The 17,383-nt window shown below is 37.2% G+C and overlaps 1 protein-coding gene across 12 annotated transcripts in view; it reads left to right on the plus strand.

Annotated features, from left to right (window-relative positions):
* The window catches only part of Magi2 (membrane associated guanylate kinase, WW and PDZ domain containing 2), a 1,425,274-nt gene that overhangs the window by 937,458 nt on the left and 470,433 nt on the right, over positions 1–17,383 (plus strand). For all 12 annotated transcript variants that reach the window (XM_037204343.1, XM_037204339.1, XM_037204334.1 and 9 more), the window contains one exon: positions 8,225–8,304. In XM_037204343.1, the coding sequence (XP_037060238.1) occupies positions 8,225–8,304 (80 nt within the window). The remainder of the gene's footprint in view (positions 1–8,224; positions 8,305–17,383) is intronic.

Below are 17,383 nucleotides of genomic sequence, written 5' to 3' on the forward strand. Positions count from 1 at the left end.
ACAGTAACAGGAAGCCAAACAAGAAGCAGGGTAAAAATGCGTGCAAATTTCTGATGGCTAATTAGCATGGGCATTATGTATAGCTTTCCTTTTCCTTGTGGGTAAGAACACTTCACTTCTTTTAGTAATTGTCAAAAATACCAATTTTACATTGTAATCTAAAACGAATAGTTTATTTAAAATGCAAATGAAAATGTCACCTAAATATGTAAGCTCAATGTTTATTCAAGTATTTTAAAAGAGGAAAAGTAGAGTAATGGGAAAGAAAAGGGAAAGTAAAGAAGAAACATGAGATGAGTTGGGGGAAGAGCTTCCCTTGCTAAGAATTTGCCTTCGGAGGTCCCGATGTCCAGTGCTGGTACCCTTCTGCCTAGCAGTGACAGACAGCTCCCGACAGGGACCTTTCCCCACCAAACTTGACGGAATTTTGTCTCCTGTGAAAATAAAGATCATTATAAAACAGAAAATAAACAAGATCACTATTTAAAATTGGTATATGCAAATTTATTTCTAAGCAGAACTCAATTCTGAAACATTAATAAGTATATATAATTAAACACAGATATAAGCATTGTAGTTTTAATTAAGGTGACAAGTAATTCTATTTGTCTTCTATTTGAAAATATTTTATATTGTATCACAGAATGGCTTATAAGGGTCAGTCTTTATTTTTAAAAAATTGTGTGTGTGTGTGTGTGTGTGTGTGTGCGCGCGCGCACGCGCGCATGCACACACATACATTACATGTGTACAAGTGCTCAAAGAGGCTAAAATAGGTCATTGGATCCTCAGGACTAGAGATATAGACAGTTGTGACTGCCAACCATGGGTGCTGGTAGCTGAATTCAGGTTCTCTAGAAGAGAAGGATGCAATCTTAACTACTGAGCCATCTCTTAATCCCCAAAGGTTAAGTCCTTCAGAAGTTTTGTATTTAGCCAGGTGGCAGTGGTGCATACCTTTAATCCCAGCACTTGGGAGGCAGAGCCAGATGGGTCTCTATGAGTTTGAGGCCAGCACGGTCTACAAAGTGAGTTCCAGGACAGTCACCAAAAGTACACAGAAAAATCCTGTCTTGAAAAAAAAAAAAAAAAAAAAGTTTTATATTAAAAAGATAATTTTATTGTTGTTTTCACACTGATGAATTAATGAGACATTTCTGTTTCCCACATTTTAAAGCTATTTCTTTAGATGAATTATAAAAGCAGATTTTTTACTCTCTAGGATGACATTTTAGTAGGCAGAAAGAGTTATTTGATAAAATACTTTCAGCAAAATGGTTTTAAATTATGAGTGTTAATATTCTCCCAAACATACTTTTTAATGGTAATAATGACTTATATCTGGCAATTTTGAAGACGTACAAATGAGTTACATTGTATAAAAACTCAGCATCATCTTCATTAATATGTTATCCTTTGTAATAGGCAGAACATTCATAATAAATTCAAATGAGAAATATGCAAATGCAATTTTGAATGATTTATCCTGTAGTGACTGCCCATTTTTCTCAGGCTGTGTTTAGATTACCTTAACAAAAATAGCTAATATGTTAAGCATTCACACTCTGTTCATTTAATCCTCACATTATGAATGTAAGGCTTACATAAATCAGTACCTACTTGCCAAGAAGCCATGTAACCAAGGAAATAAAGAAGCCATGTAACCAAGGAAATACAGAACCAGTATTCCTATTTAACAAATATTTACTATAGACATGCTATGTGCCATGAACGATTTTAAACATACAGTATTCAAAAAACTAACAAGGTTCATGATTGCATGCAGTATAGTCTGTCTCCAGGAGCCTTGTTTTCAAGGATCTACTGTGGTGTCTAATTTGCATATGGCATCACATAGCCACCTTACAAAGGGCTTGATTTGTCCTTATTTTATAGACAAAATTCTTAGGCAGCCTTGGATATAGTAGCCATCTCCATGTCCAATAGCTGTTACCCTGCAAAGCTATTCCCATTATTCCATACTATCCCAATATGTAAACAAACATTGACCAGAGTCAATTTTTATATTACAAACGGTTTTTGTTCAGTGCATTTCTTGACCAGAAATACCCTATCCCAGAGGCTAAATGCTCCATAGAGAAGAGTAGCCACGGGGTTAATCTCGATTGACATGCTTTAGGAATCCCATTACATTGCTTCTTTGTTGGGAGTCAGTTTAGTCAGTGACACAAAAGAGGGCTACAATTGCTTTGGGAAAAACAAAGAGGCAGCAAGAACCTGTTTGTTTAGTACCATCTTCAAGAATGTGGTGGGCAGTATGTTGTCTTAAATAATGCATTTTTCAATGTAGGGTTTTGAGCTAGAATCACATATGTGAAAAATGTTATAGCGATAAATGGTTTTTAAATCTATGCCAGGGATGAAATTGTCTTTAAATTCTAAACACATGAGTATATACACACACACACACACACACACACACACACACACACATACACACACACAGCGAGAGAGGGAGAGAGGCACACACACATGATGTTTCTTTTTTGTTGCTATTTCTGTACCTTGCTAAGTTTACGTAAATCACCTTTAGTCATGTCCACCAAACAAGTTTTTCACTTGTTACTTAGAAGATAAAATACTTTGGAAATATATGGGAAAAATATAAACTATTATTGGCAACATCAGAACAATAATTTCTCTTCTAAGCCTGGTATACTACTTCCAGGCACAAAACTTGGATTTACTTTGTTATATCACTTATAAAAATATTAAAAGCACTTCATATTTTCACTTTATACCTATTTTCCTCTAGCTGCACGAGGTTCTTGGTTAATCTCCAGTCAAAAAATAAAAATACTATGATATTTATATCTCTAATAGTGGAAATAATATTTTAATATAATTTCTTTTAAAAATGTTTGTTAAATTCATGAAAAGAAATGGGATATAAATTCACATACTCATTTTTATGAAAAACCTTAGGAATATTATTTAAGAAACAGTCCCCTAGGTGTCATTGATAATGGCTTTCCATGGGTATTGCCTATGTCTGAATATGAAAAGTAGTGAAACTTTTAATAAATAGCAAAAACATCCAAAATTAATTATCAATAACATGTATGCAATCAATTGCATATACTTGGTTCCTTTTGAATGATAATATAGAAGAAAAAGTCTTTGGGAAATGAGATAATCCTGAGATTTTTATTGATATGATCTAGGATGAAATAAATTTATATGCCTTAAAATAATTTTTGTTTGGATTTTAATAAAGTACAGTTAACAGTCTATATATTTTTGTTCTGAATCTATACAATGAGTACTTTTGAAACTTGAATGTCCGTGCACATATCAAGTGACTATTGACTCAATCTTTGCTGATCTTTTTCTAGAAATTGGAAAGAAGCATTGCATTAGCACAATCATCAAATTTAAATTATAAAAGAAAACAGTTCCAAAATTCATCCAGTAGTGGAATCGTTGTTTTGGTCCAGGTGACGATATATGAAAAAAAGACAAAATAAAAGGAGAGAAATTGAATTGAAAGGGGATGGGAAGGAAAGCATGCCTTTAAATTCAGTTTTTAATGGGTTGCTCTTAAGGATTTACTCTATATACCTAAAAAACAGGTTTGCATTCTTACTGGAGTGAAAAAAAAGATATGTAAGAAATATGGAATGGGGGAGAAAGCATAGTATGAACTATAGAAAAATTTTAAGTTTTGCTTCTAATGAATACTGTGTCTGTTAATAGCATTTTATATTAACTTTTTTTTTTTTTTTTGACAGTGCATGGAATTGAACCCAGGGTTTTATACCTACTCCACAAACACTTTACCACTGAGCTATAACTCCAACTGTTATTTTAGTACAATCTTGGCTATGACTCCCAAGACCTAATATTCATATGCAAGTTATGCAAAGATGAGTGTTTTAAAGGGCTTTACTCTAGGAGAGGAAGTCTGCTTTGAAGGAATAAAATTTAATTTGCCAGTGACTTGAATAGAGAATTGAAGTTGGTAAGAAGAACATTTTCCTAGTGGGGTTATTGGTGCCTACTCACCCCCAGTGCTCTCTTTAACCTGTATGCACATGCAATTTAATATAGCAAATGCCCACTGAGTACAAGGCAAGTAGCACTTTCAGGGAAATTTAGTGATTACAACCCTCAAACAGTATGAAAAGTTTTCTTCTCAATGACTGGCAGGAGATTGGACTAGATCCCTGATAACCACCAGAGAAAAGGAGAAACAGAAACCACACACCTCTTTCAGAAGATAAAACACTTGGGTATACAATTCCCTTAGACCTGGGTTTACACTAGTCCTTTCCAGTTCATGGACTAGCCGTATTCTCGGAAATGTTACCCAGAGGCTGTCAACTCTGTTTCTGTATCTGAAAAGTGGACCAAATGGATTTTAGCCACAAAGGTTGCTTAGTAGCAAAAGGTGAGAAGGGAGAGGCAGTGTCTGTGGCTTGGCAGCAGACAGGACTGTGGCTGTCCATAGCTTCCTCAGTTGACATGAAGCATGTTTTGTGTGAGAAAATAAGATGTTGCAATTTAACCTGCTGTTTCATCAACTTGGCAAAGGTTAAGCTCGAAAGATGTGTGGGTATTCCCAATCCACTTGCAGGTCAATCTCTGTGTGTGTCTTATTATGAATTTAAACTAGAATTGCACATTTGAATAAAATTCCAGTTCTGGTTTATAATAGTCCTCGGTGCATAGTTTAACATTAGAGTTTGGAGTAGCTATATAGGACAAACCATGTGTTTTAGATTTTCATCAAGGTTATTAAATATGACATCAACAATACCTGAATAGCTTTTTGTGATAGCTAAGCTTCATCTACAGTAACATGTAAATCAAGACATTATTGTGCTTCAAAGCTCCTGGAATATATGTTCCATTTACCTGCTAGAATAAGAACAGTTTCTGCAAATGGAACCTAAATAGATCCCCCTCGGTTAAAGCAGTCTGAATAGGTCCATCTATGGAGAGCACAAGATAAGATTATACTGCACTGGCATTTCCTCTTCATGTCATTTTGGTGGCACACATCTTGCATAGATACAGAAAATTGATGCCAAGCACCTGAATCTGCCCTAGCTAAGGAAGTGAAAAAAAAAAATGCCTTCCTTGAATTTGAGAAAAGACAGCATTCAGATTGGGGTGGGGAGGACTCTCAATGACTTCATTTTGTGCGGTTTCCTGCCCACCTTTAAATCCTATTCTCAAATGGAATTATTAAGGTTTAAAATACATAATTTAAGGGAAGAAGGAAAGCTATTTAGTGTGTTGTCTCCCAAATGCATTAAAAATATCCCCTTTGTAAGGCATCTTGGATGAGCATGCAAATTACAAGCTGCTGAGAACCACTATTGAAAAATACTGTGCTGTGTCTTCATGTGATGTTTAAGACAATTACTGGAGGTAACTACTACCCACATTTCTTTTAGAATCATTTCTGAAGAACAGCTAAAAATACTGTTAACTATAAGAGACTCAATCTGTCAAAATGTATTAAAGTGACACACTGCTAACTCTAGTTCAAGCTAAAAATTCATTCTGTAATGGAATGCTTTATATAAACTCAGAAAAGCTGGGACACTCACAGCTCTCTCCTAAATTAGCCAGTATTTGAGACTGTGCTAGTGTGGTCTAGAAATGGTAATTTGACTCCTGTGGAGTCACATTAATGGCCCCTTAATACATATCCATAGATAGATTTTCTTTTACGAATATTTCTAAAGAACCTAGAAATTACTTTTCTCCAAAAGGGACAAAGAATTTAGAAAGGCCAAATGTGCTTCAAAAGGGGAACATTTCTATCCCTTGCCTACCTCCCAATGTATTCTCCTACCTGATACAAACATGGACATTAACACACATGTGTGCACCTACACACACACACACACACACACACACACACACACACACACACACACATGTGTACTTTTCACTGAGGCAAGTGGTTCTCTCCTATTATGAAATGATGGTGGCACACTTACTGCCAGTGTTCTGATCCCCACATTTGGGATATTCAAAACCTCAACCTCCATTCAGAGGAAAAGAATGGATTGTGTTGACATCTGGCTAGGACCAGATGTACATGTCCACAATAGTTCCAATCCTCTTGACTTGTAATGTGGCACCACCAGACTTCACAGACGTCAAATTGGGGAGGACAGTAAAAGCTGGCAAACTTGCTAGATGATTTATGTTTTGGTCAAATTCCAGGCATTACCCCATTGAATTATTGGAGTTCCATTCAGATGCATCTATTGCAGAAGATTTCATACATCTGACGGAAGTTACAGTCAATATTTTCTCCTTGCCTCACAGGAATGGCAAAAGGAAAAGGGGATTTTCTTCAGGATCTGCATTTTCATAACTCACAGATCTTAATGTGTGTGCTGGTTAGTTTTGAGGATTTTTGTTGTATTTTTGTCAACTTGGCATAAACTACAGTCACCTGGGAAGAGGGAACAACCACAATTGAGGATTTTCTCCATCAGCATGCACTATGGGCATTTGCTTGATTAATGATTGATGCGGGGGAGGGCCCTGGCAGCTGGAAGCAGTACGACCCCTGGGCAGGTGGTCCTTGATGTATAAGAAAGCAGACTGAGAGCACTATAGAGAACAAGCTACTAAGCAACATTTCTTCATGGTGTCTGCTCCCGTTCTTGGCTCAAGCTCCTGCCGTGACTTCTCTGGATGATGGACTATAACAGAAATGTAAGCCAAATAAACCCTTTCTTCTCCAAAGCTGCTTTGGGTCCTAGTATTTGTCACAGCATTGGAAAGCCAAGTAGGACACTGTTCTCAAAGCAGATGAAGGACGGCCATCTAGAAACTGCTGCTTGAAGAACACTTCGATGGAAAGGACGGCTTTCCACAGGCCATCTTGGCTCCACTCTCCCTTTGCCCTGGCTTGAAATCTCCTTTGTGATTTAGAAAACAGTTTCATGATTCTGTTAATGATAGTACTCTGTAGGAAATTTTTCTGATCTTTACTTCCAGTACATCTGATGGTCTAGTTAATGTCTGAGGCTCCGCTATAACCAGAAAGAAAAATATACAAAATGTGTGTCCTCCTGAACATCTTGAGCTCCACGGATCTCATCTCCACTGAAGCATGCTGTGATCTGGGCCTAATAACTACTTAATCCATTTTTTCACTCTTTTGTGTTTCTTTCATTGCTCATTTGTGTAAATCTCATTTCCCAGTACCTGTTACTTTGTGTATTCTCTTCTTGAAGCCTTCATAAATGTTAAATTCCTGGTTATTTGCCCATTGTCCCATGAGCTCCCTGGATACAACTGTATGGAGTCAACTTTTAGTTCTAATGGCCAGCTGAGCAGTTGAGTAATCCTTGAATTATAATGCTTAAACATCACTGGGGTGCTTATCAATGACAGAGATTTGTACCAACTACTTGCCCCGCCACATCATATTTCCTCTCCCCCACAAAGCCCAGGACTTGGTAGTTCAGGGAAGACCCAGAAGATATTGCTAACAAGTCCACAAGGTGACCCCAACACAAGGACCCAACACCTCTTTAAGAAAGTCTCCTCTGATTATAGATTTCTGGACAAGAAAACATTTTTTTTTTCCTAAACGAGATTTTTTTTCCATTCCTAGAAATTCCATTTCAAAAATTAGAATGCAGACATTTTTTAATCTACTGCTTTCCTAGCTGGTATAAAAGTATCCAGGAGTAAGATAGCTTAATGTGAGTAAATGAAATTGCTATTAATCACTTTTGGAGAAAATGTAGGAATCCCAGGAACATGCTGTAATTTGCATCACTTTTGTACTGCCTCCCCCAGCTCTGTAGTTAACAAACAATTGTTTATGAAAAGCGTGGTTTAAGATGAAAATACTGCTTCTGCAAAAGGCAGGAAACAGTGTCAGAGCGTAAGGACTCTGCTCTCCCCACTGGAGAATCCTGTATTTGTAATAAATTCTTTTCGCTCTGGATGAGTTCTGCATTTTCAATGAGGTTAACTTGGCAACATTCTAGTTGATTTTAATAAAAATAGCTGCTTTGAGGACAGGGAGCTGAGGTTGCCAAATTTACAGCCGCCTTGCACAATTACTCTTACACCTCCTTCAGGGCTACTTAGAACCAGTAAGCAAATTAAGTGTATCGATTGCAATTTTGTTGGACTAACCCGGCTTATTTTTTTCTTAAGGAATAAACTTGATTCCTTTTAGTATGTGTCTTTTCAGAGTGATCTCTTTTCTTTTCAGCCATAACACAAAGACAACATCATGGCTGGATCCACGACTTGCGAAAAAGGCTAAACCTCCAGAAGAGTGCAAAGAAAATGGTAGGTTATTAAGTTTTTATGCTTTTCAGCAGTGCACTTTGAGGATGTTTGTGAATTCTTAAAAGAGATTCTTATATAAAAAGGCAATGATCTGGCTGAAGCCATTTCTAAATGTAAGATTTACTGCTAGGATAGGAGAGTGAACTCGGCGTTTCAGCGGGGCCATGTGGTTTACTGTCCCTTCCCGAGGAGATGCTGCAGAATATCATCATATCACCTCTGTCATTTCTGCGGTTCTCTTTGACCTCTGGCCTGACTTTCTCCCACCTACTAAGGACTTTTTGTTTGCAGGATGTCTCTCTGAGGATTCTGGTCATTTAGCTAAAGTCAGATAGGATGCAGAGAGAATCAATATTGCAGAACTGTAAATAATACTTGATGTCCCCTTCAAAGGCAACAGTATTCTGCCCGTTAGCAAGGAGCCAGTATTTAAAAGAAACATTTTATTCTTAAAAAAGGTAGTTGAATAAAGCAAATAATTGCATGAGTGTCCTAGATGATCTTTGCTCTTTTCCAGATCCTAGTATAAATACAGAGGATTGCTTTAAAATGGACTGTTCCCATGTATGAGAAGAATTCTTTTAAAATAGAGTCCTAGATGAATGCAAGCCTTGTTTTAAATTAGTAAATTATATAGATGAAGTCTGTAATTGAGGATCCTTGTAATTTCTAAAAAATATTTGGTTAATGTTAAAATGAGTTCTTACCATTTGTTTAAATTAAATAGTAGACTCTCTAGTGGCTTATTATTTGACCATATTCACAGACTTCTTCTGATCAAACTTTTAGAGCCTATACAGAAGCAAATATCACTGATGGGCACATAAAATTGACAAGAGTAATGGTGAATATTTAAACTTTTTCAAAGTTCATTTTAAGTTATTTTTAAAAATCCCTCTAATTCTAAGAGCTCTTTTCTTTTAACAATAACTCTAACTTCCTGAAATAATGTTTTGAGTTCCTATATAAAAGCAGGATAAATATACTACCAAGTTAAATTAAAAATTAGAAAATTCAGTTTTATGTATAGATAAATGTATATATAATCAATTTAATCAAATCTATATTTAACTTTCTTTTTATAGTTGTATCTATTACTGTTTCAGAACACAACTGTATATAGATGTAGCCTATAGAATTAGTATATAATCTGGCTTTTTAGCACACAGGTTATATCAAATTGACACCACTAAGACATGTGTTGCAAACTGTGATAGGCTGTAAATTAAAATTACCTTGTGTGTTATATCAAAGAGTTACAATTTACTTTGTCATAGATGTGTAATCTTAGCATATTCTCATTAAAATGAATCTAACAATTTTAAGTTTGTGAATACTGCATTTCTCAGTTTTCTGGGCCGTTTGAGTTGTTCTTTTCATTTACTCTACATCCTAGGAGGCATGTACAAACAATATTGTGCATTTTACAATATTCCACTGCTAATTGTTTGAACATCTATATTTGTCTGTGTTATCTGAATGGTAAAAGTTCAAAGACAATGCTAATGCCTAAAATTGTATGTCACTGAAAAATGAGATCTAGAGACCACTTGGTCAGAATGTCTTAGTGCTGGTCAGTTACTGTTTGTCTTCATTTTCTACAAAATAATTCATAGACTGGGATGCTGGACAATAAAAGTCACATTTATTTCATTTGAATGCTGCTATTCTGGACACATAATTTATGTTTTCTTGCCATGAAAAGTGCTTTGGGGTAATACTGTTTCTTTTGTTTTATTTTTCTCTTCTTTAAATAACATGAATTACTACTGAGTGTTTAAAATGTTAACGGGTTGCTTTGGGGGCTGCTGATTAAGCCAATTGTGCATCACAATCAGCTCAGACACACGAGGTTGGTGTAGTAATGTTCTGAATTCTGGAATGTGTGTAAAATATGTATTAAAAACTGTAGGTCTTCACCATAGTGATAGCTTTCTCCAACTGAGACACCCCCTTCCTCTGCCAGGCAGAGAAAGTCACTGTCAGTTGCTATAATCCAATCTAGAATGGAGCCAATCAGAAGTTGGATCGTGCTCTGTGAGACACAGTCCATCTCTGGTTTGTCCTCATTCTCTGGGTATTTGTATGCCAGGGTTTTCAACTAACAGCCTAGTGAAGCTTGGCAAACACTGTCTGAACGGGGCCAGATAGTTCATATTTTAGGCTTCAAAGGTCACCCCAGCATCTTCGCCCCTACTCATTTGGCTTCAGCAGTCGAAGTGAACATATGAAGGTCATGATTATGTTCCAAGAAATCCTTATTTGTAGATACAGAAATGTAATTTTGTATGCCTTCATGGGACAAAATGATCTTACTCTTTTTCCTTGACTATTTAAAATATATAAACTTTACTCCTAGGTAACATAAAATTAAAGGTGGGCTAGATTTGATACCAAGGATGCATTTTAGTCGATTTCATCACGTGGGGCCTTTCTCTTGGCAGGTCTTGAACACTTATGTTTTTAAATGTTTTGTTTTCAAAACTGTGGAAATGTAGATATGTAGGCTGTTTTGTTGTTGTGTTCTGTTTTATTTTTCATTGTCAGGCATTTTAGCTGAGCTTGTGTGTGTGTGTGTGTGTGTGTCTGTCTGTCTGTCTGTCTGTCTGTCTGTCGACCCTGCAGTTGTCTGAATTTGACAACTCTTGGGGGTTGCCTGAGCGTTTAGAGTCACCTGTTTATATTCCCTGTTTCATCACTACAGTCTCTAAGGATTCCTAATCAATGTGCTCATTTCCCTCACCTCCATCAAGGCTTCTCTTCAGAAATCAGCTCTGAACTTAGGTTTTTAAGATTCCTCAGGAGCTGGACATCTTCTCAAATCTCACCAGGTTTCTCTGCTACACAGAATTTTCAACTTTCTATCCAACCTGCAGCCTGCTGGGCACACTTGCCCAAGGATAGCTATAAACCCATACAAAATGTAAACCTACTCAAGCATTATATGAGAACTTTTGTGAGGGTATGTGAGGGTGTGTGTGTGTGTGTGTGTGTGTGTGTGTGTGTGTGTGTGTGTGTATTATAACTTGATCGAGTACATTTCAAACTTGAACTTTTTGAGTGACCATATCAAGTAGCACTATCAAAAGTTAGGCTATACTCTCATCCCTTTGATTTTTTTTTTTTTCAGCATTTTACCTAGATTTTCACTTAAGTCAACCCTACCTGGAAGGGGAAATTTAAGTCCAGTTATTTTAAAATGGGGGAGAGAAACAATCTCATTACATAACCTAGTCCAGACTGGCCTCAACTTCACAATCCTCCTGTCTCATCCTTCTGAGCGCGAGCATGGTACATGGCACCATAGCCGGTTCCTAAACTCTCAAGATTGAGCTCTATGTGTGTGTGAATATTTGCTATGGATCTGTTAATATATACAGCTTCATGTCTCCTTACATGGATGCCTAACTTCTTCTTACTTATAATTGGAAATTAAGTGAAAGAAAAAAGGGAGGAGTTCTCAACTGACTCAAATGATCCTTATGGAGAGAAAAAAGGCCAAGAACATCTATCTCTACCTGGTATCAGGGGAGAAAGGGTAGTCTGATTTGAATGTGTATGAAATGAATACTTTTTCTGTTTACAGGAAAGCAATCACTTGGCTCTTTTAATTTGAAAGCTAATACACCCACTAAACATAAAAGCAACTCCCTTCTCACAGTATCATTTAAAATATCAAAGTCATGGTGCCCTGTGAATCTGTCATAGCTCTGTGCAGTTTGGGAGTTTTAGCACCAGTTTACTTGGCAGAAAAAAAGTCTCCACCTACTACTGGATTCTAATAATAGAATTTGAGGGAGTGCTATTTTGTAATCCAATATATTCATATTTAAAATGCCACAGGGGGAAAAAAGGTTAACTATTGAATAATGTGGATGCAAAATTGGTTAAACTATGTGTAAAATACCATCACATTTCACCCTCAGAATCATCAGTGTTGTGCTTCTCCTGAGACACTTTCAATCATAGTTCTTCCTATGGTGACAAATCCCACAAGAATCGTCAAGTGGAAGAGTCTGCTAGAGACTGGGAGAGAAGTCAGTTGGTAAAGGGCTTGCTATAGAAACATAAATATCCAAGTTTGATCCACAGCAAGCAAATAAAAAATAATAATAACTGAGCACAACAGTTGCCTGCAGTCTCAGGACAGGGAAGATGGAGATGGGTAGATCCCAGGGGCTCACTGGCCAGGCAGTCAGACTGGATGGGTGAGCTCCAGGTTCAGTGAAAGAGCCTGTCTCCAAAGGGAAAGCGGTGAGTGAGGAAGGAAGATAGTCAGTGTCACGCTCTGGCCTTGCATGTGCACACACACACACATGCAGATCTTTACACATACACACACATGCAGATCTTCACACATGCACACACATGCAGATCTTCACACACCCCTACACACACACACACACATACACACAACACACACATGCATGCACACGCACAAAATAAAGTAACCTATGGAACAGTTCTGTTTAACTGAAATATGACTCAGCTCAATAGCATCTCCCAATGTTATGCTCAGGAGAAGGAGTCCTGTCATTGTGTAGCCAGGAACAACTGCTCCAAACCCTCTCATGCAAGGAACTGATTCTCCATGGTGATTCTTATCTGTAGGAGGAGAATTCTTTCTTCAAAAAAGACTTAGCTTCCTGTATAGGAAGGACTGTTTTATCGCACTGTCTGTTCAGATCCTTAAGATAGTACTCAGCCAGTGAGTCTCCTAGACAGCAGGGCCATGGGAGTGAAGGGAAGAGCTGGTCTACCTTATCAGCTTTGGGTTTCTCTAAGGTTTTCAGAGTTGGGAGTGAAAAAATCCATGTGGGCTAAAGTTATCCGTCTAGCTACCTCTGGCTGATATTAGTAGATTGGTGTTTTCCCATTCATTCTGTTAAAATGGCTCTAAATTTTCACAAAATAATGATTACTTCTGCATCAACTGACTAGATAGGCTCATTTCTGGTTCATATCTGAATTATGAGTGACTTTTCATGTGTTACTACCGAAAAAGAAATCAGTTTTAACCACTGCCTCCATGAGCTTATATTTCAACCGACACCAACTAGTTCTTTGAACTTTATTTTTTAAAAATACATAAGACTGAATACAGAAAAGGTCATGCTTTATAGTACCTATTAAATACAATTTTTTTTCAAAAGAAGGAACTTGTCCTTCAAAAATAATAGAAAATACAACTTATGTTCAAGTCATTTCTTAAATGAGTTTTATAAAATTGGCATAAATGAAGTTATACTTTTTTTTTTTAGATTCTTTTTTTGGTTGTTCTACTTTATATGGAAAGTATGGCTTGTTTTCTCATTTAATTCTTTTTAATAATTACTAAGTCCCGATTTCTCAAGTGTATTCAATATAATCAAATTAATTTTATATTTACATTCCTTCAATCTGAAGAGCTTGCTAGGAATTTGGAAGTGTATTACTATAAAAATTATTTGCCATTATGTGTTGATAAGGATATTTTCTTTCTTATTTTGGGCCTTCTGATGGTGGCTCAGTTAGAATTTCCCTAATGGTTGATGTACCAAGCATCTTCCCATGTAATTACTAGTCGTCTGCAAGTGTTACACAGTAGAATGCCACATCATGGTTTGGCCCATTTTGACTGATTTCTTTTTAGTTCCACTTTTGAGCACAGATGTGAACTGTTCTGATGCTGGCTATGAGTCATTGCGTTGGATGTGCTCTCACTAAACACCTTGTTCTTGTCCGTCATTTGTCCTTTCATCCTCTTCACAGGAACTTGTGCAGATGTTTTTATGTCAATGAGTCCAGCTCATCTCATCATTCATGAATCAGCTAGCCCCAGGTCCCTAAGGCGTTCTCATTGTTTTTGTAAATATTGGCCAGTTTTACATGCAAGTGCTCTGCATTCTAGTTAGTTTATATACAGTGTCGCAGGCTGCGGTTCTTCCCCTTTTCCTTTCTGAGGAGGTCCAGTGAGCAGCACCGTTGAAAGGCTGACTTCCCTCCCGTGACCACAGGTGCTCTGTCATACATCTTGCATTCCACTGATCCATGCTTATGTTCCATCACCGATGCCATTGTCTCTTGATTTCTGTAACTACAGAGTGGTAATTCCTATTTTATTCTGGATCAAATTGCTTTATTTATTAGGTTCCTTACTTGTCCATATAATTTTTAGAATGTTTGTCTATGACTATAGAAAATCTTACTGCTATTCTGAAAAGAATTACATTTAACTTTTAAATCAATATGGGGAGAATTAATATATTTAATAATATGTGTTCTAGTCCATGGGCATGAGAATATTCACAGCTGGGCGGAGGTGGTGCCTTTAATCCCAGCACTCGGGAGGCAGAGGCAGGTGGATCTTTGTGAGTTCGAGGCCAACCTGGGCTACCAAGTAAGTTCCAGGAAAGGCGCAAAGCTACACAGAGAAACCCTGTCTCGAAAAACCAAAAAAAAAAAAAAAAAAAGAGAGAGAGAGAGAATATTCACTTTTAACACATATAAGAGCATTTGATTTTGCTGTGTGTTAATTTTGTGTGATTTGACCAAAGTTATATAGAAGCTATAGAAATTTTTCGTTAGATTCCATAAGATTTCTACCTACACAATAATGTTATTTCTAATTTGATATGATATATGTATATTATATTATCTATTTATATTATATTTATATTCTGAAGTATTGAAACTTTACTTTAGCTAAGCCTAACTTGGGCATGGTGTACAATTCTGCACCTGTACTACTTTGTTAATGTGCTGATATTTTATTAAAGATGTGGTGCCTGTGTTTGTGAGCAATAATGGCCTCTGTTTTCCTTTTTTGTTCACTTTTTTCTGGCCTTCGTATCAGGGTAGTACTGGACACATAAAATGAGTACATGAGCTGTGTGAGGTCTTGTTCTGTGTTTTCCTCTGCAGTATAAGTCTTGGATTCCAGGCTTTGCACATGCAAGGCAAGCAGTCTGCTGCCTTGCTTTGTCCTAGCCCTAATATGAGTCAATGATCAAACCTGCTTGTTCTAGCTTATGCTCTGTTACTGTGATAAATACCATGACTAAGGGCAACTTGATAAGGAAAGGCTTTGTTACAGTCCCTCATCAACAGAAGTTAGGACAGATAGGAAGACTGTTAACTCCTGCTCAGAGGTTCATGGTCAGCTACTGTTTCTCTATAGCCCAGGTCCACATGACTCCATATGGCACCATGCACAGTGAACTGCCGCCTGCCCCACTCCCAACACACACACACACACACACACACACACACACACACACACACACACACAAACACACAATTAGCAATGAAAAATGTCCCATAGACATGCTTATAGCGCAAGTTGATTGAGGCAGCTCCTTGGTTGAGGTTCCCTCTTGTCTTCACTGGTATGTCAAGGTGACAGCCAAGATTAGGGATCTCGTCCTTTCTCCTTCCTGTAAGAGAATGGCTTTCAGTTATTCTTTAAGTGACTGGAGATCACCTGACCTGGCAGTGTTCTCACTGGGACTTTAATTGAAAATTCAGTTGTGTTGAGCATAATGGAAAGATTTAGGTCACATGCTTCATCTTGTTTCAGTTTTGGTGATCTGTAGCTTCATAGAAATTGATCCATTTCTTCTAAGTGGTCATATAAGAAAAATTAGGGCCAGGCGGTGGTGGCACACACCTTTAATCCCAGCACTCGGGAGGCAGAGCCAGGTGGATCTCTGTGAGTTCGAGGCCAGCCTAGGCTACCAAGTGAGTTCCAGGAAAGGCGTAAAGCTACACAGAGAAACCCTGTCTCGGAAAACCAAAAAAAAAAAAAAAAAAAAAAAAGAAAGAAAGAAAAATTAGTTCATGTTTTCCACACATTGTTGAATTTGGTGAATACATTAGGTAAACATACCTTTAATTCCACTGTTTCAACCTATGTCTTAATAAGATCTTTATTTACGTTACTGTTCTTTCAAGAGTTCTATATGGTATTTTCTTTTTTAATGTGAGTTTTGAGCATTTGAATTCCCTCATAACTGCACGGCAAGAATGTTTACATGCTGAACTATCTGCCTGTCCTTTATAACTGATTTAAAGTCACTAGCAAGCAGTTCAAATATTTTCTTTAATTAATGTCAGTTGCCTCTTCATCCAATTGTGGTTTTTCTGGCTCTTGATATGAGGAGTTACATTTATCTTAGACATTTTCTATATACTTTTGTAAAATGGGCATTTGAAGTAAAATCTTTGTTTTAGCAATGCCCTTGTTTCATTTCATATGAAACCAGTTTGGGCCTATTTTATGTGTTTTAGTTCCAATGCAATTTAGTTTCTTGAGTCCTTAAAATGGAATTTTTCTTACTTCTGAATTGAAAACTTCTGGTACATCGAGCTCCTGGTGCTGTGTCTGAGCAAGTGGTCACTCAAGGCACATCTGTGGGCCACACTCATGGCAAATCTGTAGGTCACAAGCTGACTGTAGCAGGGATGTGAGAAATTAGAACTGTGAGAAGGAAAGTGTTTTACCTGACTTTCCCTTTCATCCTACACAGACTGGCAGGTGTGGGGCACAGATAGGACATCCTTTACTGATGTCACCAGTACAGATGCACTAGCCCATGACTGCTGATGAGGAACGAGTCAGTATTTTTTTTTTTTTTTTTTTTTTTTTTTTTTTTTTTGTAGTATTGACGATACCACGGGTAAAATGTAAAATGTATCATCCTTGCAAATAGTGTTCAGGGATGAGGCTCCCAGTTCCCTGGTGCTTTTCCCTGGTCTTGGACATTTTTCCAGAAGGAATAGGATTTTCTCACTTGTTGTCTTCCTTCATCAATTATACCCTTGTCTGCATCAGGCTGGGGCTGCCTCTATGCATAGCTGAAATAGGACAGTGACAAAGGAAGCCTAGAGACTCCTGGTGTTGTCCTTCTTGAATCCTAAGATCCCTAGCCAATCTGCCTGTCTCTTTCAGAATTGCCTATGATTTCCTGTTGAATCATCAGGGTTTTAATTGTAATTAGAGGAGATGAAAAGGAAAAACTGAGTCTTCACCTTTTTTATTGATTAAGATGTCTGTATGTTACTTTTTGTACTAAATGATAACTTTGGAGGCCAGAAACCT

This window comes from Peromyscus leucopus, chromosome 3 (genome assembly GCF_004664715.2).
Source record: "Peromyscus leucopus breed LL Stock chromosome 3, UCI_PerLeu_2.1, whole genome shotgun sequence".
In the NCBI taxonomy this organism is placed as follows: domain Eukaryota; kingdom Metazoa; phylum Chordata; class Mammalia; order Rodentia; family Cricetidae; genus Peromyscus; species Peromyscus leucopus.